The following is a 13417-nucleotide window of genomic DNA, read 5'->3' on the forward strand; positions in this document are numbered from 1 at the left end:
CCTTTGCATAGCAAACTCCATAAGCAAACCCCGGTACCGTTGTGCCAAACACATTAATTTGTATGGTTCTTTGCCGTCTCTTGCGTTACTATGGAGAGGTTTGCCCGAATCACGTGTCATAGTAACTTTCTTGAGGAATTCAAATGTAGTTGGTAACTTTTTATCAAGCACGTCGTTGTACTAAACAATAATCAAATCTAACACCCAGAATGGCTTTATTTAAACACAGGTAACGTCTCCGTTGGTCTTTTCGTTTATCCAGGTACAGTAGTTGGATATCTTTGTGTATACGCCGGGATACTTTGCCAAGGCGCAGCCGGTGCCCCAGCTGACGATACCTCTAAGGCGCACTTCAGGCACATGAGAGGACTTGGCGAAGTTACTGACAATTGGACCACCGCTGTCACCCTGTTGACGAATAATACCAACCACAAATCAGCGATGAAAAGATTCGTGGACAAAATTTCAATGCAGTTCAATGAGCGACCTTTTAGTGGGGCTAGGTGGCAGCAGACTTACCAGGTAAATGCACTCTTCTTGGTAATATGCGCATGCTCAGAACAACCCAAATGATTGAAATTTACCTCATAAAGTATGCTGCCACCTAGCGTCCCAACGTGTCCCATATACAATAAAAGTTCTTCCAATCGGGACAAATATTTGAAAAGTTTGAAATCACTCACTTGACAGGAACCTTTCCCTCCATTGGGAACACCAGCACAAAACATGTTAGGTGTTGCTTTTTTGTAGGCTTTTTTACAGTCTTGGAGACTCTTTGCGTACTCTACAACCTCATTCAGTTCAATAGGAGCTGCCATTACGCTTGCTATAGTAAAACAAAGATATCATAATTAGGTATCTACAAATCAGACTTGTTGGCTCTTACAACCCAATAACTTGTCGCGGAGGAGTCTGACGTCACAGGTTAGAACATGTAAAACAGTAATAGTTATTGCCATGTGTTCTCGCTGAACATACAGCGGCACTTCTGCGCATAGTATAAAAGTAGACTGGTAAGTTTTTGGTTGATACGCATGTCATTGGATGCATTTGAGCGCATTGTCAAAAAGTGAAATCTGGATTATTCAATTCACATGGCAAGGCCAGGTGATATGAAAAACCATATTCTGCGTCAATGCAAAACGACCCGCTGTTTTGTCTTATACACAACCCTCAATACTCGTAATTTGAAAGTTTATCACATACACACAAGAAAAACATGGAAACAAACATCTATTAATATCCAACCAACACTTTGAAAATTCAAATAAAAGAAACAAATACTGTCAGAGCAATTTGTGAACCAATCCACGTTGACGCTTACCTTATCTGCCTAGTCACGGCCTTGGCTCAAATGGGGCAAACGGGTGGGAATGAATTTATTTGTTTGGGCCAACGCTTTAACGCATACAAAGATTATCCTTATTGGATGCGTTCGTTTAGCTTCCCTGGGTCGACCCCGGTGTGTGGTGGATTTTTTTTCCAGGACGAACGTGGGTAACTATCTGCACACGTTCGTACTGGAAAAGAAAACGTCACACACCGGGGTCTAACCCGGGGAAGCTAATCGAACGCACCCATTCTTAAACCACGATTACATAATGGAGCGTTGTGACAGTTCTCCAATCAAAGTAACACGTAAGGGGAAATAATGTATTTCTTATCAATTCTGCTTGCCTTTGGTGTCTAATCTTCCCCAACCGCTAACGAGCAACTCCAGGCCCTCTGTAGGGGGGTTAAAGCTAATGCTGATTGGTTGAACATCGGTGTTGTATACGGCAGGAGTGTCTAGCTGGATTAAGGCTATGTCGTTGTTAAAATTGTGCCCACCAAGACCGTACTCAGCATGGCGGATCCATTTGCCTGTTATAACCTGCTGGTTTGGTCCATCGTGTTGATCTCTCTCGTGATACCCGAGACCAACGCGTGCGACAACACTGGTGTCTTTAGGCCTAGAAGAACAAAAGTACATTCAAACAAACGTAGTCAAGGTTAGACTGGGCCCCTGTCTTTATCCTTGTCAAAGGTCAAACTACACGGTTTTCACTGCCGGTCTTTGGCGTTATTCACAAGCCTCGAAGAATGACGTCAGACGTTCAGGCTAAAGTTAAGAGTGTGATTCAATAGGGACTTTTAGGACACTTGTTGGTAGCAGACTCACCAGGTAAAATATAATAACGTTTGTGGAATATATATATATAAAGCTGTACAATGGGGTTTTTCCCAAGAAGAAGAAAATATGCAGACGACGGCTGTGTTGTGTGGATGAATAGCTTTATATATCTATCTTGATTTTCTCCAAATTGAAATCAATGTAACCAAGACGAGGCTTGAAGGGAAAACAGTCTAGTGTACAATGAATACTAGCATCAAATACTGTTAATGGATACGGGGAACACGACCATGATGCTTAAGCCTAAATATAAACTTGACGTGAATGGATACTTACGCGCAGTGTGCGGCAGTGACAACCCAGTTATTGTGAATTAACGAGCCCCCGCAACGTATTTTCATTTTCTTTGACATCATTCCCACCTGGTAGGGTCGGCTGTGTGGGGTAGACTCTTTTCCACCAATGATGAGGGGCCGGGAACCCAAACAGCATGGGATCAGCACAGCTGAAATATAGCAAAACATAAACATTAGACCAAAGATGTCTAAAATAAATTAAAACAAGAGTTCAAAATGAAAGCTGAATGTTTAGATAACCCTGGCGGCCTTTGACTTTCGTGTTTTGTGTATACAGCACAAAGAAAGACCTGTATGGGGATAGGGGTTTAAGTCAATGTGTGTTTATACAGCACAAAGAAAGACCTGTATGGGGATAGGGGTTTAAGTCAATGTGTGTTTAAGTCAATCGGGATGTTGGTAGCTGCACGTTACGCGCCGAGCAAACACATGAACGTGACCGTCAACAAATTGTGTTGTTTCTAGGTGACGCCAACACTTTGGGCTTATTTATTGCATGCTCATGTATGACGTATGCATGTACATACCTGACGTGAAAAATGATAACTTCACGTATTCTTAAAACTCGAGATTTTAACGACATAATTTTCTGACGTTCACGTTCACGTTTTTGCTTTGCAGCATCTTAGACATAGGTAATGTACAAAGTAGCACTACGCCAAACATAACTTCTTAAGCAGAACATATTATTGCTTAACAATGTTATGCTCGGCAAAAATAAGAGCAGGAAAGCAATCACACTCGGTGCTAGTGTGGCACGATATTTTGGCTGTTTATCCTGTTCTGGTAAGCATAATTATGTTGTGCTTAGCTACTTTTGGAGTTTAAGCATGAAAATGGGCCCTTGACGAGCCTTTTGTTGTTATACATTATAGGAAATATACTCACCTAGAGCAAAGATAGCACACTTCATTGTCACAGTGATTTACGTCGTGTTGTAATAGGCTGCAATAGTGGAACGGATCAGTCGGAGAAACAACAGTGCACTGCCTGTCCACAATATTGGCCGAGATTTTATAACGCAAAAATTATCGTCGCCGATAAGACAGAAGAAAGATATCAGAGATGTAACAACACATTGTGTTTTCACAACACGTTATGAGCGTTTTTTAATAGTTCGTTCTGACCAGTTCATAGTTGATGATGAGGGCAAATTATGAAGTAGGCTACACGTGTCCAATTTCCAAACTTTTTGCTGAAGCTTTGGCTCTGACTATCGTTGCGGTTACGGCTGCATCACGAGAAAGGCATGCTCTTCTATTCTGCATCTGCAGAAAATGGCGATTTCATTTTCAAATCAGGTAGGGGTCCTTTAAGGCTAACATAGTAATGTTAGTTTTACCTTTGTGCCGACGTGTGTTAGCACAGTGGACACTATTGGTAATTGCCAAAGACTAGTCTTCGCAGTTGGTGTATCTTGACACATGCATAAAATAACAAAGCTGTGAAAATTTGAGCTCAATCGGTCGTCGAATTTGCGAGATAATCGTGAAAGAAAAAACACCCTTGTCACACGAAGTTGTGTGCTTTCTGATTTCGAGACCTCGGATTCTAAACTTGAGTTCTCGAAATCAAATTAGTGGAAAATTACTTCTTTCTCAAAAACTATGTCACTTCAGAGGAAGCTGTTTCTCACAATGTTTTATACCATCCATCTCTCCCCATTACTCGTAATAAAAAAAGGTTTTATGATGATAAATATTTTGAGTAATTACCAATAGTGTCCACTGCCTTCAATCAGAACTATCCTGAGCTCTGTGAAAAAAACGAGCATAATTACTCGGTTGGGATTCAATAAACAACCAATGCAATAATATTCTAGAGAAGTGTCTTACTTCAACTAGACTACCGAGATTGCCTGGTGGCTAGAGGCAGTTCAAATCCTAAATTGACAGCAGCGGGTAGCAGTAACACAACGTTTTTGTTGTTGTTAATTTTGTATTTTTTTCTTTCTTTTTTAAGATAAATCAGCACAAGAGCTGTTTAACATTATGGTCCTGTGTTATAAAAAAAGGAAATAGGAAAACATTACTTAACAAAATACAAACAGTAATTGTAATTTAATTACAATTCGGGGATTAAGAATATTAATTTTGGTTTAACCCTTACACCGACAAGAGTTAGCACTGTATACTCTCGTAATATACTGAGTTCTGCTGATAAATGCCACCCTTAATGTTTTCTTTGTTCTTAGTGATATCCTACAAACAATGTATTCAGAAAAGAGAATTATGAAAGTGACCTGAGACTATCAAAAGTTTGTGTGTGTTTACGTGCTGTAGTTAAAGCTGATTGTTTTAAGTCGATATTTTCATAAGGTCAGTTTCGTGTTATCACAAAGACAATAATCGTTTATCACTAGAAAAAATGTCATAATATGGAAATTAATTACTCTCTATAGCAAGAATAAAAACAATTGCATAACAGTAGTGGCATCTTCCCCTGTGAAGTTGACATGTGCTGTCGGTGACGTTTACCCCGTGACATCATCAGGCTTCATTCGTTACATTTGGGCCCATATTGAGTGGCACAGTTTGTTTCTTTTGTGTTTCCTTCGTGTAACGTCTAGCGTCACTACGAAATTGATCAGCCGTTTATAACTGCTGATGTTTACACTTTGCTTGTTTTTGAAAAGTTGTACCACATAACAGACTTGTCCACAGCATTAACCGCGGTGGTAAAAAAAAAAAGAAGAAAAAAACATTTTGAACGAAATCTGTACACCAATTTGTTTTTATGCAGCGCCCTCTGTTGTCAACATGCTACACGAAACCGTGGAGAGCGCTGTACAACTTTGATATTGAATGCAATATCATGCTGGCAACAATTGTCCCTATGCAGTGTTCCGCATTAACAATGCATACCGATTGAAATATATACCAAAAGGGACAAGACGAATTGCCCGTTCTGTCTTAATTTGACACTGATTTAGATGGGGATAATCAATGATAATCAACCCTTACAAAATGTCTGGTAATCTAGGCCTTTAAAGGGTTTACACGAGCATTAAATACACTGGACACATTCGGTAATTGTCATAGACCAGTCTTCTCACTTGGTGTATGCAACATGCACAAAACAACAGACCTGTAAAACTTTTAACTCAACTGGTCGTGTCAAAGTTGCGAGATAATATTTATGGAAGAAAAAAAACATTGTCACACGAAGTTGTCTGCTTTCAGATGCTTGATGTTGGGACTTCAAACACTAATTTTGTGGTCTCGAAATCAAATTCAAACTGTCAAAATGGTGTCAGCATGATAAGCCCACAGGGCAACTTGCATTCCTATCAAAGTCGTACAGCGCTCCTCGTTATCGTGTATCATGTTGTCAACAGAGGGCGCTGCATAAAAACAATTTGGACAGATTTCGTTCTAAATGTTTTAAAATATATTTATTCTGCTGCGGTTAGCTGTGGAGCAGTCTGTTAATAAGTAAAACTTGCCAGTGACCAAGCAGTGTCAAAATCAGCAAATAAATGAACGTTCAGCTGAACAGCAAATTTATAATGACCTACGTTTTGAATTAATCGAACTTACACAATGCTACAAAAAAGGCCAACAGCCCCCCCCCCCCCCCCCCCCCGCCCCATATGTTGATGTGACACGACTCTAGATGTTATACACAAAGAAAACACTAGACCAAGAGAGACAAACTGCATTATTCGCCACTCAATATGAGCCCAAAACGATGTAATGAAGCGTGATGGCGTCACGGGGTATACGTCACCAATAGACACATGTCAACTTTACAGGGGAAGATGCCCTTACTGTTATACAATTGTTTTTATTCTTCCTAGAGAATAATTTATTTGTTGATAAAATTGTGGGGAAAACACTTACGAAGCCAACAAGTCAATAAGACCTTTTTTTTTACTAGTGATAACAAAATTGTTTTTCTATGTGATAGCACGAAACTGACCTTATGAAAATACCGATTAAAACAATCAGCTTGAACTACCGTAAGTAAACACACACAAACTCTTGGTAGTATCAGGTTTACTTCCATTGTTCAATAATTCTCTTTTCTGAAGAAATTTTCTTTGGGACAGCACTAGAACAAAGAAAACCTTAAGGATCGCATGGTTGCAACAGAACTCAGTGTATTACTGAGTACACAGTGCTAACTCAAGTCGTTGCAAGGGTGAAACCACAACTAATATTCTTTATCCCCGAATTATAAATTAAATAATATCAATAAATAAGTTGTGATACCCGCTGCTGACAATTTATAATTTGAACTGCCTCTAGCTACCGGGAAATCTCGGTAGTCTGGTTTAAGTGAGACACTTCTATGGAATATTATTGCAAAGGTCGTTTGCTGAATCCCACCTCAGCAATTAGCTTGTGATTTTTTTCACAGAGCTGTGTAAAGGACCCCTATACCTGATTTAAAAGGTAACTCGCCATTTACTGCAGACGCAGAATAGAAGAGCATGCCTTTATTGTGATGCAGCCGTAGCCGTAACGATAGTCACAGCCAAAGCTGCAGCAAAAAGCTTGGAAATGGGACACATGTGGCCGACTTATCACTTGCCCTCATCATCATAATTGAACTGGTCAGAACGAACTATTAAAACAAGTTGCTGTGAAAATACAATGTGTTGATACATCTCTGTTATCTTTCTTCTGTCTTATCTACGACGATAATTTTTGCGTTATAAAATCTCGGCCAATATTTTGGACACGCATTGCACTCTTGTTTCACCAACCGATCCGTTCCACTATTGCAGCCTGTTACAAAACGGACGTAAATCACCGTGACAATGAAGTGTGTCATTTTTGCTCTAGGTGAGTATATTTCCTTTAATTTATAATAACAAAAGGCATGCCTGAAAACATAGTACAATGGGAACCAGAAGGACCTCTCCTGCCTGGGCACTGGATGGTCCGTGGAAGAGGAGGAAGTGGCGGCTCAAGATCGGTCTGTTTGGAAGCTTCTCTCAAGCAAGACAGCCGGTGCAAAAATGCATGATGCTAACTGATGATGACGATGATGCCCAGGGCCCATTTTTTTATAGAACTGCTCAAATTCCAAAGGTAGTTAATAATCAGATTTACCAGCCATACTACCATGCAACATGCACATATGATTGGTATCCTGCTTTTTGTTTTGCTGAGCAAAAATTTGTGTAGCAATATGTTCTGCTTAAAGTCACCTGGAAATATAAATTTTTTTCCTTTCAAATATAAGAGTATATGCTTACGAACAATAAAACAATTTTTTTTAGTAATTGTTTGTCACGATTTATATGTTAAAAAAATATATATAAAAAATATACATTTGAGGGCTGACTCCGCCTACCCCTTTTGTGACGTCAATCGAGGCAGACGTTACCTGCAATGCGTATAGTAAACACACGTGCAAAGTATATGTACATCCAAGTCGTGAGTTGATAAATTTCAAAAAGTGTTTTTCTGCATTCAGCAGCAATACACCTGGTCGGCATTGCCGGAAAAAAAAAAAAACATTTTTTTTTTTTTGTAAACGTAAAAACTCACGATTTGGTACGTACATGTACTTTGCCATTGTGTTTACTCTACGCACTATACAGGCAAAGTCTGCCTCGATTGACGTCACGAACAGCGCCCTCTCGGGTCGGGGTCTGCTCTTAAATTTGTAAATAACATAAGAACTGATTTTTTTTTAAACCTTAGTTAACTGTTTATTTACGTTCCACTCATCAAAACACATATATTAGTGACAAAAGCTTTATTTTGAAAAATACCACTTCCAGGTGACTTAAGTAGCTGCATGAAACTGGGCCCAGATCTAATTGAGTATCATAAGACAGTGCACTCTTTTTGGTGGTCGTGCCTTTTGGTTGCCTGCGTCAAAGGTAGTTGAATGCTTTTTATACGGGGCGTTTTTGCATGTGTGTTTCTACTTGCTGGGTAGATACTTATATCGGTTGAGGACTTGTATTGAGGCTACCGCTAGTTACAGTTTTCGGAATTCGATTTCTCACTTCTGGAAAGAAAGTGAGGAAATAGGTCAGAACTCTCTTTCTCTACTACTACTTTCACTTTATGTGGATCGATGGGACTTCTCGTTATTAACTGCACTACCGCGGAGAGAGTTCTTAGTTGACTCAAATTTTCGAACAGCTTGCTCTTACTAGTCATCGTCAGAAGAATGAGAGATGTGGTCCTATGTACAGGGGCACAGATGTTTCAATGTAGAGTCCGTCACTTCTCTGGTTGATTCTCCTTGAGACATGGGGTTGGTGGGCGAGTGCCCTGCGTAGTACTTGTGTATAGTGGGCCGGGCGTGTCAGTAGACTGTGAAATGTCAGTAACATACATTGACACGATTGACTAAAGCACACATAGGGAGGTTTAGCTGCACGTTCCGCGTGAACGTGAACGTCAACAAATGTTGTTGTTGAAATCTCACGTAGTTTTCGCATATACGTGAAGTTACCATTTCTTTACGTCAGGTACGTACGTGTGCGCAGACGTCATACGTGAACTTGCAATAAGCCTTATGTGTTGGCGTCACCAAGAAACAGCACAATTTGTTGACGTTCACGTTCACGTGTTTGCTCGCGTTACGTGCTGCTAAACCTCGCTATAGACTAAAACACACATTGACTAAACTCCTATCCCCATACAGAGCATCTTCCTTTGTGCTGTACACACATATTAAACACGAAAGTCCAAGGCCGCGGCCGCCAGGGCTACCTAAACAAATTTTCATTAAAAAATTTAACTTGTCAAAGAAATCAAGAGTTTGTTTTTAAAGATAAGTTGTTTGAAGCATCTTTGGTCTAATGTTTCAATGTATTGCTATCTTTCAGCTGTGTTGATCCCGTGCTGTATTGGTTCCCGGCCCCTCATCGTGGGTGGAAAAGAGTCCACCCCACACAGCCGACCCTACCAGGCGGCAACCATGACCAAGAAAATCAAAATACGCTGTGGGGCCTCGTTAATTCACAACAACTGGGTTGTCACTGCCGCACACTGCGCGTAAGTATCACGTCAAGCTTCATTATTTAGGCATAACAGCCCGCTAGTCCACATCATTATCATACCCCCACCATCTTGATCATGTTCCCCGTATCCAGTTAACAATTGATGCATGCTAGTATTCATTGTACAAAAGATACTAGACTGTTGTTCCTTCCAGCCTCGGCTTGGTTGCATTTTATTTCAAATTGAAGAAAATCAAGATGGCAACATCCTAATTAAAGTTCTCCATTCACACAACACAGGCTTCTTCTGCATTATGTTTTCTTCTGGGGTAACCAAATTGCAGAGCTTTATCATTGTTTAGTCGAACCTCGTTTGGAGGGAAGAAACCTGCAGCCCAGATCTATTCCATGTGCGATATTTGAGAGTGATATAGCCAATAGACCGTTCCAAGCAAGCAAGTGCCACACGCTGCCTGTGGCTGCGCGGCCACTGCTGGGTTGCAGCAACGCAATGTTTTGTACCCAAAAGCTTGACCAAATTGTCGTTTTGCGGGCTGGTGGAATGGTTAATGCTATGTGCTACACATTTTGAGCGTTTGTAATCGCTTACTACAAATTTTACAAGCAATTACTTCGCTGACCAAAAAAAAGAGTGCGTGGCAAACAGTATACCATGTGTAAGGTTAAAGTTGTAAATCATAATTTGGGCAATGGAAGACTTTGGAATGGTGGCAGCAGACAGATTGGATGAAAAACTTCAATTGATTGCGTAGGTCTAATCTGAGCGTGCGCACGTTATAACAGAGAACATTAGATTTTACCTGGTGAGTCTGCTGACACCAAGCGTTTAAAAGTCTCCCATTGAATCACACCTTGACTAAACGTTTGTTTGAACGTATTTTTCTCTTAGACCTGATGACACCAGTGTTGTCGCACGCGTTGGTCTCGGGTATCACGAGAGAGACCAACACGATGGACCAAACCAGCAGGTTATAACAGGCAAATGGATTCTTCATCCCGATTTTGGTACCGGCGGGCACAATTTGAATAACGACATAGCCCTTATTCAGCTAGACACTCCCGCCGTCTACAACACCGACGTTCAACCTATCAGCATTAGCTTTAGCCCCCCTGAGGAGGGACTGGAGATGCTCGTTAGCGGTTGGGGAAGCCTAGAAAAAGGTAAGCAGGATTGATCAGAAACAAATGATTATTACCCTCAATTGCTTTCTTGCTTGGAGTGGGTCAATGTATCACGCACATCATAAAAAAGGAACGTTACAAAGTTGGTAAGAAACAAAAATCGCGAAGATCAGAGACTTAAACGGTCTAATGATAATGATAGTTGAAAACATCCCTTGAAAAATTTCTGTCTGAAATGGCATATTTGATGAGAAACAAATAATATAACTTCGCGATTGGAGTTTATCGCTCGATAAGCATGTTATTTATAATTTGGCATCGATGCACTGCAAAATTTGTCATCGGTTTTCACTATTCTCTCGTGACCCAGATGGCTGATCGATCTCAAACTTCTAAAGGTTTGTCAGTTTATGTATGGTGTTATTACATAGATTGCTTACACTGCCAGGAACTGTTTTCTCTTGCATTATTATCTCGCACCTTCGACGACCAATGAGCTCAAATTTTCACAGGTTTGTTATTTGATGCATATGTTGAGCTACACCAAGTACGAAGACTGGTCTTTGACATCTACCACTATTGCTGTCCATTGCACAGTGGTTTAACACCCTACGTGACCAAGACATCGACAAGTTTCTGTACAATTATCGGTCAAAGTACCTTTATAATATCTCAAGCATGTCTCAATGTCATCTTTAGGTAGATAAAACGGTGTTTTTAAAATATATTTTTTTTTAATTTGAAAAGTATCATTAGATATGCCAAGTAAAAGCATTAACAAAAGTTGGGAAAACATTTTTTGAAGAAATGTCTGGGTCCCAAACCACTGTGCAGTGCAAATTTGAACCCCGTCACTGTTATATTTTGGTGGTAATCGACGGTTTTGGGTCAAATTATTACATCACTTTTGCAAAAAAAAGTTGTAATTCCCAAGGTTTTGCGAATTTTATATGCCTCCACACAGGAAAGTTGTTCAGGATGCTCAACTTGGTCGGTTTGCAGCGCAAAATGTGATTTCCAGAGTTGACTATTAAAAAAACAAGTCGGCCGCTCTTCCCTTTTCCCTGCCCGGGGAATAAACTTTTTAATTTTCGAGCCAACCCGAAAAGCCGAATTAGCGTGATTACTTCTAGCGGATACCCCACCCGAAAGTGCCGGTGCAAATTTGAACTCCACCACTGTTATATTTTGGCGGTAATCGACGACTTTTGGTCAAATTATGACGTCACTTTTGCACAAAAAGTTGTAATTCCCAAGGTTTTGCGAATTTTGCATGTCTCCACATGGGAAAGTGGTTCAGGGTGCGCAACTTGGTCGATTTGCACCGTCAAAACGCGATTTCCAGAGTTGACTTCTAAAAAAACAAGATGGCCGCTCTTCCCTTTTCCTTGCCCAGGAAATAAACTTTTTAAGTTTCGAGCCAAAAAAGCCGAATTAGCGTGATTACTTCTTGCGGATACCCCACCCGAGTGTGCCTGTGGTCTTTAATATGATTATGTGGTTTTGTTTTTACGATATAGCAAGCGTAATGGAATCTCCTACTGCATTGAATGAGGTTGTCGTGTATGCAAATAGTCTTCAAGAGTGTACAAACGCCTTCAAACAACTAACACCTAACATGTTCTGTGCTGGTGTTAGCATTGGAGGGCAAGGTTCCTGTCAAGTGAGTGATTTCAAACTTTACAAACAATGTTCCCGACTGGAAGAACTTTTGTCTGAGGGACACTGGGACGCTAGGTGACAGCATACTTTGTCAGGTAAATTCATGTTGTTTACGTTGTTAGGAGCTAACGCACACAAACGAGGACGGTGCATTTACCTGGTAAGTCTGCTGCCACCTAGCGTCCTAAATAAATCGCTCATTGAACTGCAAATTTTATTGAAACTTCTCATCGTGGATTTCTGGTTGCTATTATTCGTCAACAGGGTGACAGCGGTGGTCCAATTGTCAGTAACTTCGCCAAGTCCTCGCATGTGCCTGAAGTGCGCCTTAGAGGTATCGTCAGCTGGGGTATCGGCTGCGCCTTGGCAAAGTATCCCGGTGTATACACAAAGATATCAAACTACTGCGGCTGGATAAATGAAAAGACCAACGGAGACGTTACCTGTGTTTAAATAAAGCCATTCTGAGTGTTAGATTTGATTATTGTCTGGTACAATGACGTGCTTGATCAAACGTTACCAATTTAAATCTGAATTCTTCAGACTCAAGACAATTGCTACGTCACGTGATTCGATCAAACTTTTCCGTAGTTATGCAAGAAACAGTGATCGAATGTGTATGGCACAATGGTTATACTGTGGTTTGCACATGTTCATAGGTTGCTATGCAAAGGCTTGCCCCATACCATTTCAAATAGCCACTAATTCAAATGTAAGCGGTACATTGTGACTATTTAAGCAAGTCATTGTACTAAAAATTATTCAAATCTAACTAGCAAACGGCATTTGGGATGACTCCTTTCGGAATTTCTTTTCTTTTGATTTTACCCGCAGACTCGATAGAGGCTATCAGATATGTAACCTTGTCCAAATCTCCGCTCTCTAGGGCACTCAGTCTGGAAGAAGGGAACTTTTGAATTATTAAAAAAAATAATTAAAAAAAATAAGGGAGATCGCCAACATAGGGCTAGAAAGCTCAGTTGGTAGAGCACCGCTTGATTGTTTAAAAAATTCAAAACGTCAGTCACCTTCTATAATGCTTTATTTACTTGTTCCTAGTTTGGGGGTAGTTTCTTTGTGCTCTTCGGGACGATCTTTGGATGGCGAAGGATGTGCCTGACGCGTGTATTGTGTCGGTTGCTTACAATACACATGGATATTTAGACTGGGTCCTTATGCTGCGCCATAGTAAAACGTTGATATAAATATAGCACCAGTCTACTTACAACA

General features: G+C 40.4%; 2 protein-coding genes across 2 annotated transcripts; one reads left to right on the forward strand and one right to left on the reverse strand.

Moving 5' to 3' along the window:
- Nucleotides 1-219: 219 nt before the first annotated feature.
- On the reverse strand, nucleotides 220-2526 carry LOC139951041 (trypsin-2-like). The gene is made up of 4 exons (XM_071949854.1): nucleotides 2450-2526; nucleotides 1678-1952; nucleotides 684-826; nucleotides 220-408 (listed from the first exon to the last, which is right to left on the reverse strand). The coding sequence occupies exons 1-4, from the start codon at nucleotides 2524-2526 to the stop codon at nucleotides 220-222; spliced, it is 684 nt and encodes a 227-aa protein (XP_071805955.1).
- Nucleotides 2527-9360: 6834 nt separating this feature from the next.
- On the forward strand, nucleotides 9361-12640 carry LOC139950245 (trypsin-like). The gene is made up of 4 exons (XM_071948860.1): nucleotides 9361-9437; nucleotides 10293-10564; nucleotides 12046-12188; nucleotides 12452-12640. The coding sequence occupies exons 1-4, from the start codon at nucleotides 9361-9363 to the stop codon at nucleotides 12638-12640; spliced, it is 681 nt and encodes a 226-aa protein (XP_071804961.1).
- Nucleotides 12641-13417: the final 777 nt, after the last annotated feature.

The sequence above is a fragment of the Asterias amurensis genome, chromosome 18, assembly GCF_032118995.1.
Source record: "Asterias amurensis chromosome 18, ASM3211899v1".
Lineage (NCBI taxonomy): Eukaryota > Metazoa > Echinodermata > Asteroidea > Forcipulatida > Asteriidae > Asterias > Asterias amurensis.

What these genes read in the sequence shown, in the direction of transcription:
- LOC139950245 (XM_071948860.1), top strand. Translation starts at nt 9,361, where the DNA reads ATGACCAAGAAAATCAAAATACGCTGTGGGGCCTCGTTAATTCACAAC. An exon ending in GTCACTGCCGCACACTGCGC is followed by an intron (nt 9,438 to 10,292) that starts GTAAGTATCACG and finishes TTTTTCTCTTAG; the next exon opens with ACCTGATGACACCAGTGTTG. An exon ending in GAGGGCAAGGTTCCTGTCAA is followed by an intron (nt 12,189 to 12,451) that starts GTGAGTGATTTC and finishes ATTCGTCAACAG; the next exon opens with GGTGACAGCGGTGGTCCAAT.
- LOC139951041 (XM_071949854.1), bottom strand. Translation starts at nt 2,526, where the DNA reads ATGTCAAAGAAAATGAAAATACGTTGCGGGGGCTCGTTAATTCACAAT. An exon ending in GGGAAGATTAGACACCAAAG is followed by an intron (nt 827 to 1,677) that starts GCAAGCAGAATT and finishes GTTTTACTATAG; the next exon opens with CAAGCGTAATGGCAGCTCCT. An exon ending in GAGGGAAAGGTTCCTGTCAA is followed by an intron (nt 409 to 683) that starts GTGAGTGATTTC and finishes ATTCGTCAACAG; the next exon opens with GGTGACAGCGGTGGTCCAAT.